This window comes from Nicotiana tabacum, chromosome 8, assembly GCF_000715075.1.
Source record: "Nicotiana tabacum cultivar K326 chromosome 8, ASM71507v2, whole genome shotgun sequence".
NCBI classification, from domain to species: domain Eukaryota; kingdom Viridiplantae; phylum Streptophyta; class Magnoliopsida; order Solanales; family Solanaceae; genus Nicotiana; species Nicotiana tabacum.
This window is the reverse complement of record NC_134087.1, coordinates 152,760,657-152,781,874: the sequence shown is the minus strand read 5'-3', so window position 1 is coordinate 152,781,874 and position 21,218 is coordinate 152,760,657. Positions and strand designations below refer to the sequence as shown.

Sequence of the window (21,218 nt, the reverse complement as noted above, 5' to 3'; positions counted from 1 at the left end):
CAGAGAAATTTTGGTAGCAAAACCATAAGATATGGCACTTCTCGATTTTTCTCCGATGAAAAAGGTGTGTTTTGGGTGTTTTCCATATAAAATTATGAGTCTCTTTTATTTACTAGGCGATGATGGCATGTGCCAGCACAGGCCCAATATGAGTCGAGCATAGAGTGCCTTTGTCAGAAGCATTTTTGATCCTACACAAAAGATAAAGAATATGGCAAATGTGAGTTTTTTACTTCATTTTTACCTTTGTAATAGCTCTAATTCTTTCATTTGGTGAATAAGTCGAGCATGGGCCTGCTTTGACAAAATATTTCATACTAAGTGATACACACTTAATTTACATACATTTTGAACAAAATATACATTGTTTGCGTTCACGGGAGCATCACATTAAGAGATGTTTAAAGTGCCACAGCATTTACAACATGTATAATACAATTATTTACATATGCTGTCTTTGATCTTCTTTCTGGTCCTTTTTCTATTAGCTTTTGACCAAAAATATCTGCAAACAAATAAATATGTTATAAATTGGAAGATTACATATCTTTAGGCAAGAATATGATAACTTGTTATAGAAACGCACAGTTAAAATTCACAAAATGACAAATTTTCAAGTAAGCAACACAAAGAAGTACTTTATGAACTAATTTGACCTACTTTTAATTCAAAATTGATTAGTCTCAATTGTAGATGCAATGATGAAGTAGAGATGAATATATGAACTTTCAATTACTCAAATCTTTGAAAAGAAAGACACAGACTACACAGCATAGCGTAATTTCATAGCCAGTCACACTAAGAAGAACTCAAACTCTCACACTTAGAATTGTTAAACTGCACTTAGCAATACAACCGGATACATCATTACTTCAATCAGCAACCCAAAGATCAAATCCAGCAAAAACCCACTGATCAACAACCAACTACAACAAAATTCACAACCATAAATTAAACCTACTTGCAAAGTAAACCTTGTTCTTAGTCGTTAACAAAAAACCTCCCAAATCCCCCACCAACACATTGACTTTTCTTCTGAATTAATCACTCCAAAACAATAATAAATAAAAGAGGATTTTAGATTCACAAAGTTGTCCAGCAGAAAATAAATTTTAGATTCCACACACACTTGATGAATACTTAATAGGAAGGAGTACAAATTAAAAAACAAAAAAGAGAGAGAATAATGAAAGAGAAACCTTGAGAGGATGAAGACCGGCTTTGAGATCGAGAGCAATGTGTATCCGGCATTTAGTCTCAATCACACTTCCATGCTTTTACATATAAAAACCCTTAAACTTTTCCCTTTTTTTCTTAAGTATAAAGAGAGTCCAATAAAGGAACAGAAATACCAATCGATTAAATGTCACGACCCAATTCCCGAACCTGGTCGTGATGGCGCCTCTCATGAAGACAAGGCCAGCCATTCAACTCAATTCATCCTTTTAAGACAATTAATTAACACAATTATAGTATAAACATGGTTTAATAATATTCAATAGCAGAAAGTATAAATAAAATACGGAAATCCAACCCAACTCAGCCCTAACCGGGGTGTCACAAGTCATGAGCTACTACAGAGATTACTAAAATTCTACAAAGTATGGAATTAGGAACGACATCTGAAGATATCATAAATACAGAAGATAAGGGAGAAAACGGGTCTGCGAACGCCATGCAGCTACCTCGATAACTCCAATGAAAACTGAACAGCAGAAAACTCGCTCTATGCCTCAGGAATACCTGTAACTGCACACATAGTGCAGGGAGTAATGTGAATACTCCGACCCAGTGAGTAATAAATATAAATAATAACTGAAGGTAAGAAAACACGTTAAGGCACACAACACTCTATACAGAAACAGTGAAATCATTTAAAATAACAATTCAGTGAAACATCATGTGAAATTTCTTTTAAACCAGTAAAAAAAAGATAATTTGGCAGTAAAACAACGAGTAGAAATCTGCCCCTCGGGCTTAATATCAAAATAATAAGTAGAAATCTGCCCCTCGGGTTCAGTATCAAAATAATAAGTAGTATCAGCCCCTCAGGCTCAGTATCTCAGAACAGTATCAGCCCCTCAGGCTCAGAACAGTATGAAGCAACCAGTCAATGAAATAAGAGCACATAATTATTATGGCGGATAATGCAGATGAGGAATAAATGCATGAGTGCAATGCAATGCATATGACGGTACCCTCTGGTACCCACTGCGGCGTGCAGCCCGAGCCATCCATATTTATTTATCGTCGACGACGCTCACTGGGGGTGTGTACAGACTCCGGAGGGGCTCCTACAGCCCAAGCGCAATATCAAGCCATCTCGTGGAATCAAATCTAGGCCTGGTCAGTCATTGTTACCTGACCAATTTATATCATACAGTGCCATTGTTACCACTGTTTCAAATCACATCATACAGTGTCATTGTTACCACTGTTTCAAATCACTGCTGCGGCGCGCAGCCCGATCCATGCTCAGTCCAGAAATCATAATAAGCCCATTGGGCATTTGTAAAACAGTAGTTCTCAGCCCGAAATATCATTTAGAAATATCATTTAAGTTTTCAAATCTTAGAAAGATGGCTGAGTTTGCAAAACAGTATTTAAAACCTTGGACCGAGATCAAATGATATGCATGTATGCGAAAACAGTGATGTCAATCCCTGAAGGATTCAAATAATTGGCAAGAAACCCAAATGTAACAATTAAATCCAAGTAAAGATGATTTTCAATTTAGTTCAAGTAGAAAATACGGTAAAAACATCTCTCGGGACGGACTAAGTCACAATCCCCAAAGGTGCTCTACCCCACGCCCGTTATCCGACGTGCAAGTCACCTCAATATAGCGTTACGATGTGAAATTCCGGGGTTTCAAACCCTCAGGACATCATTTACATCAATTACTCACCTCAAACCGGCTACTTCTTTAGCTCGCGACGCCTTTACCCCTCGAATTGGCCTCCACGTGCGTCGAATCTGCCCAAAATCACAACGAATATGTCGCATTATGTTAAAGGGACAATACCTAATCGAAAGCAATCGAAAAATATCAAAATTTACGAATTTGACAAAACCCGAGCCCCAGGCCCACGTCTCAAAACTCAGAAATTTTTATACCAAAATGTTCTTCGTCCTCTCACGAGTCCGTACATATAAAGAACACAAAAATCGGAGCTCGTTTGACCCTTCAAATCGACCCTAGAAAATCTCAAAAGCACAAGCCCTAAAACCCCACTTTTCTACTGATTTTCATGTTCTAATTCACATATAATCTTGTATTTAACTTGGAAATAAGTAGAAACAACTCACCTTTGATGCTTAATAAAATCCCCCTTGAAATTCTCTCCAAAATAATCCAAGCCAAATGAAAGAAATGAAAGAAATAAGCCAAATCCGTGTTTAAAGAATCTGCCCGTGTTTCGTCGAGTTGTACCTTGCACTTGTGCTATACAAGTTGTACATCCTATTAAAATTTTCCCTTGTCGGACACCTTCTGTTTAAACACCCATAACGTCTTGTATAAATATACAAATTACAAACGATTTGAAGATTTAGAAACTAGACTCGAAGATCTTTAATTTGATAGGTTGTACACCATATAACTCTTTATATATCCCGAGATATGAGCTTCTAAAGTCGGCTCCATGAAATCAGAAAATTCTGGAGAAACTGCTCCACCAGTCATCTTCAATCGATCATAATTTTCTCTACAGATGTCCAAATTACGATTTCCTTAGCTTTCTGGAAACTAGACACGGCTACAACTTTCGTTTTTGAATCATCTCAAAATTCCTTGTAGATCAAAAGATATAGGCCTCTGAAGAACGCTCCACGACTGCACATTTGCTGTCCAAAGACAGCTTAGCAGCAGAAATTGCAGCAGCTTTTTCTTTTCTTTTTGGGTCCGAATTCCATTTTGTTAACCTTCCGAAATCCACCCGAGGCCCTCGGGACCTTAACCAATTATATCGACATGTCCCACAATATCATTTAAACTTGTCCCAACCTTTGGAACACCCAAAATAACATCAAATCATCATCGGATTCAAGCCTATGAATCTCAAGAACTTCCAAATTCCATTTTTGATCAAAAACCCAACCAAACCATGTCCAAATGACCTCAAATTTTGCAGACAAGTCCAAAATGATATAACGAAGCTACAGCAACTCTCGAAATTCCATTCCGACCCTCGGATCAAAATCTCACCTATCAACCGGAATTCCAAAATACTAACTTTGCCAATTCAAGCTTAATTCTACACCGGTCATCACAAAAATATTCCGGACACACTCCCAAGTACCAAATCACCTAACGAAGCTATCCGAACCATAAAATTCGCATTTCGAACCCTCTAACACATAAGTCAATATCCGGTTGACTTTTCCAACTTAAGCTTCCTTAAAAGAGACTAAGTGTCTCAAACCTTACCAAAACTAGTCCGAATGACTTCAAATTTTGCACACAAGTCACATTCGACATTACGGACTTGCACCAACTTTCGGAATCGCATTCCGACCCCGATATCAAAATTTCCACTTCCGGTCGAATTTTCTCAAAAACCTTCAAATTTCTATATTTAGCCAAATGACTTCAAAATGACCTCCGGACATCCGAATTCACTTCCGATCGCGCTCCCAACTCCAGAATCACCATACGGAGCTATTCCCAGACTCGGAATCCCAAACGGACATCTATAACTCTGAAATGCCTTCCAACCCAAATTTATGAAATTTTTCTAAAATACTAACTTCCACAATATACGCCGAAATGCTCACGGGCTATCCAAAACCAAATCCGGACATACGCCCAAGTCCGAAATCATCATACGAACATGCTGGAACTTTCAGATCCCAATTCCGAGGTCGTTTACTCAAAATTCCAATCTTAGCCATTTTCTTCAACTTAAGGTTGCCGCAATGAAAAGTTTCTTTCCAATTTGACTCCGAATTTCCCGAAATTCAACTCTGACCATACGTACAAGCCAATATACCTGAAATGAAGCTGTTCATGACTTCCAACTGCTGAACGACGCGCTATAGCTCAAAACGACCGGTCGGGTCGTTACATTAAAGTTACAAACTATACAAATAATAACAATCACATTCTCACCAAAAATGGATTATATTATTAATTTCTCTCTTTTGACATTAGAAGGTTATCGCAAAATATCTCGATACATGGAAACAATATTTACTAAATTAGCAAAACTTGTAGTGAAATTCCTAAGAAATGAAGAACACAGAAAAATGAATCAAAATGTGACCGCTGAGACACAAATTGGAGCAACATACTACAACAAAATTCCCCAGCTATAATGGAGAATACCTGAATGGAATGTTCCTATAATGAGACGAGTGACAATACCTGAATGGAATGTTCACTGCGAAAATCTAAAATTGCCTCCACTACAATTTTTGAGAAATTTTTCACCCTGAAAATCAAAGAGAAGTGTAAAAGCAACATTAATGTAGAAAGTGGTAGCCACAGAGAAGAAGTCTAATTCAACAAATATTATCTAAAACTTTCGTTGTCTAAGCATTTCACTCGACTTCTTTGGAAATTATTTGTCCATGCATGTGAAGAACTCGTTCCATGTGTCTAAGATAAATATGTTTAGAATCATTGGATCATGCTTTTAAAGTTTAAGTAGGACTTTAATCAAACATAGTAATATGAAAAGGAAAACAGATCTCTAAACTTGAAAATAAACGGTAGGCTAGTACTGTAGGAAACAGGAACACCCAGAGATGCCTATTATTTTAATAAAAATGCTCTTAAGAATGGATTAGAGAAGATGTTGGCAGCGGCTAGACAAAATAAACAGGAGAGGGAAAGAAACAAACTGCAATTACCAGAAAACGAAAGTAAAACCAACATTTTTCAAGCAAAAATGTCTAATATTCTAACTACCTCAATTTCCATAGTAAAATGATCACTCTGCAAACAAAAAGAAGCAATAAACACCAATGTTGACGCTTCCACATGGGAAAAACTTTCTCTGGTGAAATTAACTAAAGAGTAAGCATGAAGCAGGATGAGAAAAGAAAACATGAAGAATCTAAGAGAAAGAAGTTGCAGTTTTGTGAAGACAATTATCGTCACTCAATTTTCAGAGTTGAGCCAACTGATTCAATTACCATTTATTTTTAATGCATTTGTAATCTGATTCTTCATGAATTTAATTTTTTCGCAAGCATTTCTAATTCTTGCATATAAATTAAATCTTGTCGTTTATATCAGTTTCTATTTGTTCTTAATTTGGGAAAATAAAAAATTATTTTTCAGTCCAATAGCAAAAATACCACTTTTTTGGCGTTGAAGAACTCCAAGATTTGCCCCAAAAAGTCAGAGTAGATCGGAAGAGAAAACTCTATTTTTGGTTGAAATTTAAATTCTCGGAAAGAAGCCTAAAGCAAATGAATTTACTTACATGATCTATTTCTTTATCATCATTTACTACCAATCCCACTCCCACACTTATCTTTACATAAAAAAACCTTAAACCTTTTATCTTCCTTTTGTCGGCAATTGATACCAGCTATGAAATTGAGAAGTATAAAGAGAGTCCAATAAAGACACTGACCGAAAAGAATATCAAGAAAAAAGGAGAAGACCATATGGGGCAAACAAATAAAAGAACATAGCTGAAATTACAACATCGGTTGAGAAGATGAAAATGAACGAAGAAGATGAAGAGAACTGAAATGCTTGAAGGAGCATTAGTTGAAAGTATGCACAGAGAATGACGAAAAACTAATATTTCTCTGGCCGCCGGAATAAAGAACACGTAGTTTAGAAGCAAATGAAACGGGCACGTAATTTCTCCAACACAAAAGTGATATTGATAACTGATGGTAATAGTCTATAATACCCTCAGATTCTGATTTAATCCCTTAGAAGCACACATGTCGAAATCAAGCACATATATAGTGGAGTGTAGCATGTGTTTAGCACAGGCCCAATAGTTATTTAGTGTTAATTTTTTTTTTTTGCAGTTGTTTTCAACAATACTTTAAATTGTCCAAGGAAAACATCATGTTCCTTTACCCTGTTTGGTATTTATGAGATTTTCTTTTTGATGATACTTTGTTCATTCCATGAAGGATTGTTAATATATTATCAATTTTCGAAGCATTTTAACAGCTCTGACAACTGATATATTAAACTTCACGTGAACTGTGATGGTTAAACATTATAATTACAAATCAACTTTGGCGCTTCACAGGAACATCAACTCCATGGTGGAGTACTTAGTGTTGGAATTGGTAATCAAGGATAAAATTCAATCATTTACATAAGTGCAAGAGAAAATCATATACCAATCAACCAATATATTTTAATGCAACTAATGTTCATACTCTTACTTTTTCTTGTTCAACATCCATGTAAATGAAGGGTGATAATTACAAATACTGAATGAACAGTGACCATGATCGATGAAATTTTGACTAACATTAATATTTGCATAAGAATCTTAGACACAACAGAAGAGGCAAAATAAGAATGATAGAAATAAAGAAACGATAGAACTATTATATATTCTACATTATTATAGTATAATAATTTTATATCTCAATATTTTAGTAATATTTGCAGTAGTTTACTATTACAGATAATATAACAAAATGAATATTTAGTTAAAGTTTAAAAAAAAGCAATTGGAGTTCAGATTTGTAATCAAGTAAGCTAACCTTGTGTTGTCGTGATATTTGTTGAGTAGAGGAGCATTCAGAAAGCAGGCGTAAAAGTGAACATAACTGCATTCAAAAAGAGTAACCAAAAAAAGGACAGTAGAAGCTTCATATTATTTTGCAAAAGGAAGTTAATTAAAGACAAATTATCTTTTGAGAAGAGAAGAGCATCTTGTACTCCATCATATTTCTAGCCAAAAGTTGGTATTTTCTCTGAATTCTCTTGGCATAACTCGTAAGAAGAATAATATCCAATATCTACATTCTCTTCGTAACTAAGAAGAAAGTGAAAGGAAGAAGCAATACAGCTTTTTCATTATCATTTAAGAAGTCATAGAGATTCTATTGTTTGATTTCAACTCGATTTTTTCCTAGATAAATGACTATTGAGTCATTACAATGCATTGTCATAGACGGTTAAAAAAGAATGTGATAAAAGTAGGTTAAAAATAACTGTCAAGAGAAAGGCCACTGAAATAAAGAAGCTTAACAAAGGAATAACACAAGAGCAACATATGAATTGCCTATTTTTAGCAAGTATTCTTATCAGAGATAGTGAGCAAGTTAGTAATTAAAGTTTCTTTAACAAATCATCTATTTGATGCGAACCAAAGCTTCTTTACTAAGAATCTAATAAGTGCTGTAAGTGATTGCACGAAAAACCCTCTAAAGAGGATTAATTTCAAAACAGTCATTTTCGAGCGTAAATGTTTTTTTTTCTTTATTGTCCCAAATTACTATGGAAAAATTGCAATGGCTTTATATCGGTTAGTATGAAAGATTTTGAAAAAATCTAGATTTGTAATCAAGTATACTAACCTCATGTCAGCACGACATATTCCTAGTAGAGGAACATGCAGAAAGCAGTCGCAAAAGTGAGCTTAACCGCATTCAAAAACAACACCCAGATGTGGATTCATTTGCATCCCAAAATAGTAGAAAAAGATGTTTCACTGGCAAACGTGTTAACAAATCATAGTCGTTTAAGTTGCTTGTTTTTTGTACAAAGTTAAATTTCATATTAAATTTAAAAGGAACATAAATTTCAAATACCTTTCAACAGTTTTTTGGAGGGAAAATTTTCATTTCCGCCTTACATTTGTTGTAGGAATCATTGCCTTTGGTTGTTATGTGTGGGTTCTCTTGTTTCTCTGGGGCAACGTGTTCAATTTTTCGTTTACTTCCTTCCGCAACATCCTTGATGGTGGCTGGCATTTGTGAGATACCCGAATTACTTTTGTCCATGAAAGACAAAATAATTAACTTTTCTGCCTCATTGTTTCTTGTAAACAACTTTTTTATTTGAATCTTGAAGATCTTGCCAATCAATAGCTTTTGCGCGTTCACAAGAGGCAACAATTATTTCTGTAAAGATAAAATTAGTTATTTATGTGTTAGAGGGGGCTCAACTTATAGAAAATAGTTGTTTCTGGTTTTTGAAAATTAACAATGTACCTTGACATTGCAGATATCATAAATCTCTTCCGAAGTGAGAAGCAATATTTTTTCTACAGGCTCGTCGGAAATAGTTGCTATTGTAGAACCACTCTGATCTGTAAGCGTCAATTCAAATTGGCACCTAGTTGTAAGATAAAATGATTGGTTAATTAAAAGATGGTGAATATATAATGTTAAATATAAACAGTTATGTGGAAGTTGCATGTATACCTGGGAACCAACTGAGTAGCTTGACGGCAATTAGTGCAATAGAACATTCTCCGTGAGATAGCTCGTGTGAAGTGTTGTTTGCAGTTTGAACAAGCTAGAATAGACAATCGTTGATTCTTATTTTGTAGTGTGACTTCAGCCTGTATGTAGAATATTTGGCCCTGAAAAATATAAAGATGCCGTATATTAATTTTTTGTTATTAGAAAATAAAGGTAAAAATTTGTAACATTGCATATGTGAATATTTAGTGTACTTACTGGATCTTGCTGTCGAATTTCTACAATTGGTACTATCTCTTCTTCGAAAGGAACATATAAAAGAGAGCCTGTTGGACCTGTGCTCTTCATTGTGTACGCAATAAGCATTTGTTGATTTTGTTGGGCCCTTTAAGTATGTTAACATTTCAAAATTACTTCTTCTATACGTTCAAGCACATATATGACCAATAATGTATTGATTGCAATACCATGTTCTCAACGCATTTGCTTGTGGGTATGGAGGATTGATTTCAATTGTTGTACTGAATCTGTTAGTCAATCCTGCATGCATTTGAACATTCAGTTCTAATTTGGTCGTCTGGTAAATGGAAAACTAAAATATAATTGCGTATATACTTTACTTGTATTGAATTTCTAGTCCATCTTGCAGACATTTGAGGTGTTTTACCTGACGACGACTTTGGTCTTCCAATTTTTCTAGCAAGGATGATTGGGTATTCTTCTTTAAGCAGTTAGAGTAGTTTGTTCCCTTCATGATCAATAAAATCTTCCCAGAGTGTGAATTTCGTTGGTTTTTTCCTGTATAAAATAGAACGAAATTGTTAAAGCACTATATTAAATCAATACGGGAATGTCAATGCTTCGGCAACACGAATGAGCATCAATTGGAAGATTTAAGTGTAAGACATATATAAAAAATGAACACATATTGATATCTTAATGTGTAGGAATTTCAATAATGTAATTACTTTCGAAGAAAATAGGTATTCTTTAAGCTCTTCGCTATTGATTCCTAACAAAAGCTTTTAAAGATAATACTTTGAAATATGAGATGTTCTCGAAGTGCTGATAAGTCTCAGATCTCAAATAGATGGTAGAATTGCTTCATTACACTCTAAAGATATTGATGTTTGCGAAAAGATAAATGAATATAATTTACAACTTGCTGTAGCAATGATCTGATTAGTTCCAACATAAAGATGTTTTGAATAAGTTCTGATATTGCGATATAATTGTATTATACAATGGAAAAATATCTAATAGAGATGCTCTTAACATTGAGATGCTGCTCTTTTCTATTAGATCTTTGTGCATTGGTAATATCTGCACATTTGAAATACAATAATTTGTAAGCACATTTCTGATGTACAAAATTTTAGCATTTAGCAAGCTACGACCGGGTGAATGCTTTGAATAAATTTTTTATAGTCTACTTATTAGTTTTTGTAAGTGCAGAATAAAAAGAATATAGTGCAGAAATAAAACATATGTGCAGAAACTGAAATTTAAGTGCAGAATGAAGAAAAACATAGTACAGAAAATGAAAAATATGTGCAGAAACTGAAATTTAAGAGCAGAATCAAGAAAAATATAATGCAGAAAATGAAAAATATGCGCAAAATCTGAAATTTAAATGCAGAATCAAGAAAAAGTTAGTGCAGGATCTGTGCAGAATCTGAAACATAAGTGCACTATCTAGATTATTATAGTGCAGGAATTGAAATATATGCAGAAACTGAAAAATATGCACAGAATACAGAAAAAGTGCAGATTGCAATAAATTATGGTGCAGAAGCTAAAAATTAAGTGATAAATGGAGAAAACTAATTACAGAAATAGCAAATGCCAAAAGTTGAAACATGTAAATAATTAAAGTCTGAAAACTTCATAATTGAGTCATACGAAATGAACATAATTCGCTTAGTAGTCATCACATTACAAAATGAACTTGCATCATTCCAACAAAATAAACACAGTGGAAATGACTGTCACATCTATGATGCTATGCAACTTGGTTGTGATATTAATTTGAGAAAGGGAAATATGAACAAAACTAATGGAAAAACAAGTTCAAGTTATGTGTTCACTACATATTGGAATGTTGTGAGTAAAAGGAATGCTTTGAAAATTAGTACTTTAGTGCAATTGTGAGCATTTAGAAAGGGATCGGAATTATGTTTTGCACCGGTCAAACTCCAAGACTTAATTTAAATAGGTAATAGGAGTAACTTTTATCAGTATATAATATTAGCATATTTAGATCATTCTTTTACTTTGAAAAGTTGAGCAGTATTAGATTTTTCTCTTCGCTAATAACAACAAGAGATCTAATATTTCAACCCACAACCAACTCAGCAAGTCTTCGCATCACTTACCAAACGGATGAAGTTTTGTTTCTTCATTTCTTCTCTAGGAAGAGCAATTGATTTTAAGATGCAAGAGTTGGAATAGGTGACTGTTGCTGATTACAAGCTTTGTTTTCTCTTTTGTTTCGAATGAAGTCGGACAATTTTTCTTTCTACCGGTTTTTGTGCTGCTTTTCACAGTTTTTCAACTTTAAAGTTCTAACCTTTTTGTAATTCCCCCATAAAAAACTAACACTCTTATCTTTTGTTTTAATTCCAGACAACAAAAGACTTTTCAAATTCAAGTCAGAATCATAGAAATCAGAGGTACTTGAGATTAGGACAAGATGAAGAGACTGAAAACAGTAAATTATTGGAGGAATAAGACCCCTTTGCCTTATGTCTATTTTCATCAACATCAAATCAAGTAAGTGAGCTTATCTTATGTTAGGAATTAATTAAATAATCGTCATTCATTGTCCAAATACTAAAGATTACAGATGGCAAAAACAGTAATACCCCTCATATTTGGATGTTAGTAATAAAGTTATATTCCATAAACAAGATGAGCAATAACCATCGGAGTTAAACCAAAAAAGGATCCCAACCCCAAACTGAGAAAGCGAAGAAAGAAACGGGGTCAATTTTAATCCAAAGTACTGAATTTCAAATATAATTTGATTTTAAATCCAATAACTAAATATGATGATTATTTTTTCCTTTCATCGAGAGGTTATAGAGGTCATATTTTGTTCCTTCCAAATAGATGAAGAACAACTACAGATAAATTAGAAAGTCATTGTTAAAGAATAAGATAAGCAACTACAAACTTGGTTATGCTATATTTCTACATTGCAAGGCATTATGTATTTCTCTGAATAATTTTTAACAACAATCTAATTTTTTGGCCCATATAATAGTAAATAACGAAACATATTTGTAATTTAGCTTTTAGTAGCTTTTCCTTAATTTGTTATCTTGCCATAACTAAAATTTTCTTTTCTGGATCATTGCTTCTAACTTTATTGACATACAACTAAAAAATTTTAAAATCTTAAGAGGCAATGATATGTTGTTATACTCTTAGATTGGTGTGTAGTTTTAGCAACCACACATCGTCACTTCATGCAGCTATCCTGAAAATTATGCTTATAAATAAAGAATAAATTGAAAGTTTGAAGTCAATCTTGAAAAAAACATAAATTAGTTGCAAAAAAATTTAGAGAAATTAAAACTTACAAAATCAAAAGCACAATATGATAGTAGCTCTAGTTTTTCTTATATTCTTATAGCAAGAGAAACAATAAGAGACAAAATTTGCATTGTTAGGAATATATTTAAAGACATGATTAAATATTATAGTGATCTATAAATGTTGGTAGTAAAAACCAAAATCATAATAATTCCGGTAATGCTTACTGGACCTAAGTATGCTTTGAAAGATCATAATTACAGCAAAACCAAAGGTGAATTGAAGCATGGAAAGTAGCCTTTTAAAGGGTACAACCTCAACTGGAATCTCAATTTCATTTATTGTGTGCTATTGGTAGACAACATATGAAAAGTGAGATAACATATCACACTTGAATCATCAATTTCTATTTGGACCCAATAAAACAAGTTCATATATACTTACTGATCATCCATGATGATAAAGTCTTGAATTCTCCTCCCATTTGGAGCATATGTTGAGGGACTGGCGTTGAGCACAATGGCAAGCATATCTTCCGTTTAAAAAAACAACCAATAAATTAATAGATAATAAAAATTATTATAAACAACAATAATAATAATAACAATAATAATACTAATAAATGTGAATTTTAGGTGAATAGAAAACATAGATAGTTAAATATTCAATTACCGAATTCAGATCCCTCAGGTTGATATTCAAAGTTGCCAAATGGTGTAAGATTTAGGCGCGTTGGCGGCGACAATGGACTTTCTGGAGGATTAACAGTTTCTATTGGCTCAACAATGGTATATATATCAATTGTCCATGTAAATTTGTTAAGCGGATTTGACATATAGTTTGATTCTTTGACTTGTGCAACTGACACCAAGTATGTATGGAAATGGCAAAACAGATCTTCAAGATGCATTATCTCCGCATTGAACATAATGCATTCGACTTGATTTTCCTGTAACAAAATAAGATACAATTATTTTAATATTATTTTAATTACTATTGGCAAACTTATGAATCCTTTAAAGATTACTATGATCAAAGGGCGGGGAATTTATATTTTGCTCTTATCATTTTTTCTTTCTTTTCCATTACCAATTCTCATTAAATATTCACAAAAAGCTGGGTCTGCGTTCGCATGCATATTTTCAGACAACTGTAATTTTTCAAGTTGATGCCAAATTTCAGAACATAGTAAGCTTTTACGAACAAAATCTTCCCTTTGTCCACCACGAACAACGGGAGAGTTTGTCTAAAATCGCCACTGAATACAACAACCTTTCCGCCAAACAACATAGTTGTTTCCATTAAATCTTTAAGGAGCAAATCTAGTGCTTCAATCATTTCTTTTTTCGCCATTGAAATTTCGTCCCATACTATTAGTTTTGCATCTCGAATCAATGATGCCAATGAACTTTGTTTGCTAATAATGCAACTAAAATTTCCATCAACATCAATAGGTATTTTAAATCGGAAATGAGCAGTTCGGCCTCCAGGAAGAAGTGAAGCAGCAACACCTGAACTCGCAGTCGCTAATGCTATAAATCCTCTATGTCTCACTGTAGCTAATAAGGCACGATATAAAAAGCTTTTTCCAGTTCCGCCCGGACCATCAATGAAGAATGCTCCGTATTTATTTGAGAAAATTGTATCAAGGATTATATTGTAAGCTCTTTTCTGTTCAATATTTAGTTTATATGGTAATAGTAGATCTTCTTTATTAATGATAATATTCCTTTCAAAATGTACATCTTTAGCTTCTTTGGCTATTGCAGATGATTGAATTTTGCCTTGAGTTAGTTCAAATTCGTTGATATCACGACCCATTGAATGAAGAATATCATTAATATGATTTAGCACTTTGTAACGAATTTCTCTTGTAGGCATGTTCGGATATTTTTTGAAATCTTCAGACATTGGGCATTCAAATTTTTCCCACAACTCTCTTGGATTAACAGGATTGCAATAAACTAATAGTACAACAAATAAGTGCCTTAAACTGTGTGGCATTTGGTAACTTACTGCTTCTGACATGCATTCTATTAAATTATTAACGCAAAGTAACAATCCTCTTTTTTCTGCGGCTTCTCTAAATGTGTTACAAGTTACTCCATTTACAGTTCGCAAATTTTTATACGATTTTGGTCCTCTCACGTTCATTAAGAGCAATCTAAGAAAGTATCTTTCTCCTTCGGTTGGATGACATGTTAAAACTCTACCAATAGCAAATCCTTGTTGGCGACGTGACCACATTTTGTATGTTGTGGACCAAACAAAATGTTCTGGAAATTCTCGATATAATAAATTCAAATTCATAGCATCTTCGTTTTCGCTGTTCATTGTAAAAAATTCAGTTAACATTCTTTTTTTTAATCACAGGATTATTTACGATTCTATTAATATTATCTGTATTTTTGAAGGAAACAATTTGTTGTCCATCAAGATGCAGTTGAAGATGATATACATTTGGAATCATTTCAATGATAGGAAAAGCGAATATGCGCCACGCAGCCTCAGGTGGTGTCACCCATCTAGCAGATTGATATTCCTTTATTTCATCTACTTCTATGTTTGCATCGTTAGGATGTATGTGAAATGTAATTTTATCATGTCCTTTGCAAATATATTTGTAAATATACTTAACAACTTTAATATCAGAGCAAATCTCCACATTTATATGGCAATTAAATTTACTAAGTAAGAATAGATTGTAGGAAACAACCCATGAATTATCAAAAGATTGTCCTCTAATCTCCACACATTTTTCCGTGTTTCGTCTTCTATAAATAGGATATGAATTTTTTCCTTTAGTTGTCTGCTTAGAAAACTCTTTTGGAAACTTGAATTTACATTGACCGTTTTTTTCTTCATACATGAACTTGCTGGATTTAATTGACCGCAAGGACCATGTAGCATGTGTTGTGTAACGAGCTTAAACAAAGCAGAGTTTCTTTTAGGATCTGGTAATTCAGCACAAACAAATTGATCATACGCTTCTGGAGTCAATAGTTTGTATTTTTCATCGAGTATAATAAGAAAATGAGCATGCAGAAGTCCCCGTTTTTTGGAATTCTACTGTGTACATAAATGCAGTAACTTTACCAAATATTTGTCTTTTTAGTATATCTTTTTTAAGTTCTTCTAGTTTTGGTTGAAATATTCGGCTAACTAAATCGGGTCTATTTTGGGCCTCATCTGTCGACAATAAGTTTTCTTGAATTTCAGGCCAAGAAGGGTTGCATGTCATAGTTAGAAATATATCGGGTATTCCAAAATGTTGTACTAATGCAATAGCATCCATATATCGACAACGCATATCTCTTGGTCCTCCTGTAAAGCTAAGTGGAAGTATTCTATTTTTACCTACATGTGAGCCTTCTCTCTCACCGCGACGTATAAGATCTAAAAGTCCAGCTAATACGTCCATTCTGAATAAGTCTTGATTGAAAAAAGCGAAATCTAATCTTTGAGTTTCAACTTTTATCCATTCGGCTACAACATATTGTTGTAATAATCTTCCTAAATGTAAGATTATATTTTCATCATCTCTAATTTGGAGTTGATAACAATAGTATTCACGGCAAGAAACGATTTCTCTTTTTCGTTTGCCTTTTTGCATCACTTCAGCTTCCATGTCAAGCAATCCATCAATTGAAGTCATATTGGTTACACTTGGCAATTTTTCGTATTCACAATACAGATGTGTTCTAGAAGGGGTTGCTGAAGGCTTAGTTTTCGAATACCACAATGCCAACCATTTTGACCGTAGGGGAACAGTAATGGATATTGCAATGGGTCATAGCATCCGTAATAATAGTTTACCAGCTGGCTTCTATCACTTTTTGTATATATTCGGATATGTGAAGTAGGGATACAATTATTGGTATCTTGTTCTACCCATATTCCTGCCACTTCCGACGAAGTTGGTAGATTGTATATTCGTTGATCTAGACCAGCATCACACTTAAGCGCAATGTAGAAATCTGATAATTGGGGGATATTTATTAAGAATTTCAAAAACGTAGAGTAAGGATTGATTTTTAATATTTCCATTAAATTTTTCACAGTACACTCGTTCAATTTATTGGAACATGCCATTCGATTGCTCATTTCATTTTCATTATCATAGAAATATAATTGTAGATTTTTTTCTTTTTCATTACTTAGTATCAAGTCATTTATGAAATGGTACATTTATCCCTGAACTCGAAACGTGTAAATACCTTTATTCCTCTTTGCCAGCTCTTTGTCATAGCTTACTCATAGGGACGTGAACGCAAATATATTATTGTATGTTCTTATGTAGGTTCGAAAATGCTTTGATTCTTCAGTATTTCCTAGATATAGATTTCTTAACTCTTGTGTTACTTGATGTGAAATTAGCTTAACAGTGCCTTTACGACAACAAAATGCCGGTGGTTCGTCTTCAAATTTTTTGGCTCCGCAAAATTTGCATTTTGGAATAGTCTTTAACATAACATAATCAGTTGATGTTTGGTTTGTTGTTGTCTCTTCAATATATTGTTCATGATTTGTATTAGATGTAGATCCTAGGATACAACAATAATAGGTGTAAGCATATAATTTAATAGTTATAAATGCATACATGTATTTATAATTGCATATACCATCGAGAAATGACAATCTACCTTTCTAACCTATTTCATATATTGAATGTCCTACAAAAGGAAGATGCTGCTCGCTTGGAATATTAGCACCTATAGAAAATGATGCATTAGAGAAGCTCTTAATTGGCGAGCAAGCAGGACGTTGCCGACCGCTTGTTTCAGCTTTATTTGCTCGTGCTCGCGCTAGGAGAGCCTCCTTTTTATCGTCTTGCATCATTCTGTATAATTCGCGTCGCCTAGGCTTCTTGTCGGCATATATTTTTTCTGAGTTGTCAATTTTATGGTTTTTACTCGACATTTCACTCGTCTACTTCCTGAATGGGAAATGTCACGTACATATTTACATTACCGAATGTAAAAAAAATCCACATATGGAATAGCTCAAAAGCTGCACATAGTATGTATGCTTACATTTTTTAGAAAAACTCATGTAAAAACGTACAATATCTAAAAATAGATAAGTAGAGATTAGAAAATTTACCTTCTGGTTCAAGTGCTACTGCATAACAAAAGTAGAACGCAACCACAATAGATCACAAGAACTGCAATGACAAAGAGAATAAATTGTTATGCACAACAGAGCCGAAAAAGCAAAGAACAAATAGAGGTCTCATAAAGAACATCAAATACAACAGATGGTAACAAAATAAATAGACTTGAAGTTGTAATTAATAAAGAATACTCATTTTATAAAACATAAGACCACCGATCCATAGACCTATCAAAATAACTTTGAAACCAAAAACAATTCATTCAATATATATGTGATGAATGACATACCTAGAAGCACACAGAATTACAATCAAAAGGAAAAGCTTTTCCATTCTAATAATGAGGTAGAAATAGATAACAAAAACTAATATTAGCTCTGAAGTTTCCTAAGAAATAATTCAAACAAAAACAAAATCATTCATGCTTAAGTAATCCCACTCTAATTATAATCTTAAACTCCTCAAACTCCTTAAATTTTCACCAGCACATAGAAAGAGATAGAAAACAATAAAATTCATATTAAGTAATAAGAAAAGCACCTGCACAAGTTGAAGAGATGAGGAAGACGAAGATATCTGATGATGTACACAAATCCAATAAAACCCACCTCTGTAATAACGCAAACGCTACACGTAGTAGTTGGGTAGATATGGAAAAGACACGTATACAGATAAGCTCAAAAGTCTAATATGCCCTCAAACAAAACTTAAATTACCCATAAGCAAGCATGTCGAAACTGCAAATTTCCATAACCGATGCCGAAACCTATCAAACCACGTCCGAATGACCTCAAATTTTGCACACAAGTCATATTCAAAATTACGGACCTACTCCAACTTTCGGAGTCAGATTCCGAAAGCTATTATGATAAATATAAGAATATCACTTAAAACGTAGTATTTCATTTTATTTTATACTGTTATGTGAAAGATGAGAACTGTGAACCATTCATTTGTCTGACAAAGTACTCTCCATATGCTATGAAGTTTCCTTCCCGCAGTCGTTACACATCAACTTCGTTTGATAAACTATATATAATTTAGATATCCTAATCAACAAACCTTCGTAATCCACCCATGAACCAGCCCAGCCAACCCCGACAAATGTAAGTTAATTCAAAAATCATTTACTCTTAAGTTCATTATCCTACTCTTGTTGAAGGAAGTGAAAACTACCAACAGTCTGGTATATCACCTACAGTCACACATGTTCACATTAAAAAAAATCAAAAGCATGGCAATAACAATACATATATAAAGCAGAATATATACTACTGAAGAAGTCAAACAACATATGCATAACAAAATCGTGAGAACATATCCAATTTTCCCATACGGAACTATGGTAAAACCTATCAAAGAAATCGACACAAGAGCAAACTTGAAAAAGCAGAACAAACTATAAAGAGATGAAAATAGAATTCTCATTTAACCAAACACAAAAAGTTCTTAGAATTTACCTAGGAAGTGAGAAGTTCATCTTTTACCTCTCAAGTATTAGCCACCAATTATCAATTAGTGAAAATCTTTTATATCTTCAAAAAAAAGACTTTGCCTAGTCGAATGTTATGGAAGAGGGTAGAAAAGAAGTATGAACAGAACCCATGAAACTTCAGTAAGCACTGCAAAAAAAATTTCCTTTTAATTAGGCATGATACCCATACCAGTATCATGCTTGATCTCAACAAAAAAATTCGCATGTCGGATGAAACTAATTGGAAAAGCAGAAAAAGGAGAAACAAATACAAACTGCAAAATTGAAGTTGAAGATTAAGGGATTGTTTAATTTATCATATGCACAGCAAAAATCATGGGGAAAATTGATTAAAATTGTACCTGCAGGTAAGAAGAATTTGAGGAAGATAAAGAGAATTGGAGAAGCAATCCAGAATTTGAAAGTTTTTTTATGCACAAAGAAATCGGGTGAGAACCTAATATGGTCCGTAGAACACACGTGTACTCATTTAAAACTTAGGCTCAATTAAAACTTGCACGTAGCATTTTCTATAGAAAAATAAGCCACGTGTATGATATTGTAAGAATTAGTACGAAATGACTAATATACCCTTGAGCTTTTTAAAAATGACTAATCCCTCTAAGATGACAGAGATAGGATAGAATTAAAGAACCAGAAAGTACATAAATCAGTTGTTAAAATACTGTCACAGATCAAAATTCAATAGAAAAAACATACACTAAGTGTGAAAATCAATCCTACCCAATCCTGATTTCTCCTTATTTTCACAGTTATTTTGGGTTTAGCGATATGATAAGGAAGCTTAAAAGTTCAGGAAGAAATATTAGTGTCAATAATTCATACTTCTCATTCCACAAACACAAAAGCCAAAAATAAAAAAAGGCCTGACCATCTCTCCCAGATTAAGCTGCCTCAAATCCAAAAGTTACTCCAGATTAAGGAAAAAGAAGAAGATAGTGCAGAATTAGTTGAAGAAGAAACATACTTGCGGCAAGAACACAAACAAATCTGGAGAGCAAGAACACAAATAGGAAGAAGACGGTGGAAACAAAAGGTGTACTCTCTGAATTGTAAGTACCAAAAGAAATATAGGAAAAAGTTAAGTTGTCAAACAGCTGCAATGATATCAAATACACGTAAAGGTATTGGAAAAAGTGAAGTTGTCAGACAGCTATAATGAAATCAAATAGACATAGGGTTTGCGGAAATATTTCAGCGACACGTATATAAGGAGATATCTAAAAAGACTAAAATGCCCTCAAATAAAAGTTACTAATGACCTTAAGCAGCCATGTCGAAACTCTTTCTCTTCTAAAGAAGAAGAAAGAATATGATGAGTTTATTTGGTTAAACGCGTTATGGGTCGATGGATCGAAACTTTTTTATTTTTAAAACGGTCATCCCTAATTTCTGATGACTTTTCGTTTAATGAAGGCTATTTTTATAAAGTTGGGTAACAGTGAGGGTGGATGTGGCCTTCTAGTATAACGGAACACTATACAAAGGTAGAAGGGTATATTTGGACCTTTTCCCTAGATTATACTACAATATATTATTTCTGCTATCGGTTTATCTGTTGTATACATTAATTGTATTTTACACTATATCATGAATTGATAATTTTTATAGTAAGTCTAATTTAGTAAATTAAAATAGTTATTGTTAACCTGATATGGCAAATTAAATACACTGATAAAGAAAAATTGTTTATAATGTTACTATTTATAAAAT

At 33.5% G+C, this 21,218-nt stretch overlaps 1 protein-coding gene across 28 annotated transcripts; it reads right to left on the bottom strand.

Annotated features, from left to right (window-relative positions):
- Positions 1-310: 310 nt before the first annotated feature.
- On the bottom strand, positions 311-20,975 carry LOC107797163 (uncharacterized). Of its 28 annotated transcripts, XM_075219791.1 has the most exons (17): positions 19,847-20,349; positions 18,001-18,061; positions 13,570-13,846; positions 13,342-13,429; positions 10,028-10,158; positions 9,828-9,900; positions 9,619-9,745; positions 9,361-9,521; positions 9,148-9,271; positions 8,746-9,057; positions 8,512-8,645; positions 7,693-7,758; positions 5,912-5,938; positions 5,366-5,432; positions 2,909-2,976; positions 1,686-1,749; positions 311-505 (listed from the first exon to the last, which is right to left on the bottom strand). In XM_075219791.1, the coding sequence occupies exons 11-16, from the start codon at positions 8,514-8,516 to the stop codon at positions 1,734-1,736; spliced, it is 249 nt and encodes an 82-aa protein (XP_075075892.1). In that variant the 5' UTR covers positions 8,517-8,645; positions 8,746-9,057; positions 9,148-9,271; positions 9,361-9,521; positions 9,619-9,745; positions 9,828-9,900; positions 10,028-10,158; positions 13,342-13,429; positions 13,570-13,846; positions 18,001-18,061; positions 19,847-20,349; the 3' UTR covers positions 311-505; positions 1,686-1,733. The 28 variants fall into 28 exon arrangements, 18 of the variants coding, with proteins under 18 accessions (XP_075075892.1, XP_075075888.1, XP_075075887.1 ...); XM_075219787.1 differs by lacking the exon at positions 2,909-2,976 and having other exon boundaries at positions 19,847-20,351; XR_012694290.1 differs by lacking the exons at positions 311-505; positions 5,912-5,938; positions 19,847-20,349 and adding exons at positions 18,551-18,620; positions 20,473-20,668 and having other exon boundaries at positions 1,485-1,749.
- Positions 20,976-21,218: the final 243 nt, after the last annotated feature.

Excerpts from the sequence above, each read along its gene's own strand:
- LOC107797163 (XM_075219778.1), bottom strand. The coding sequence starts at position 15,252 with ATGTTAACTGAATTTTTTACAATGAACAGCGAAAACGAAGATGCTATG.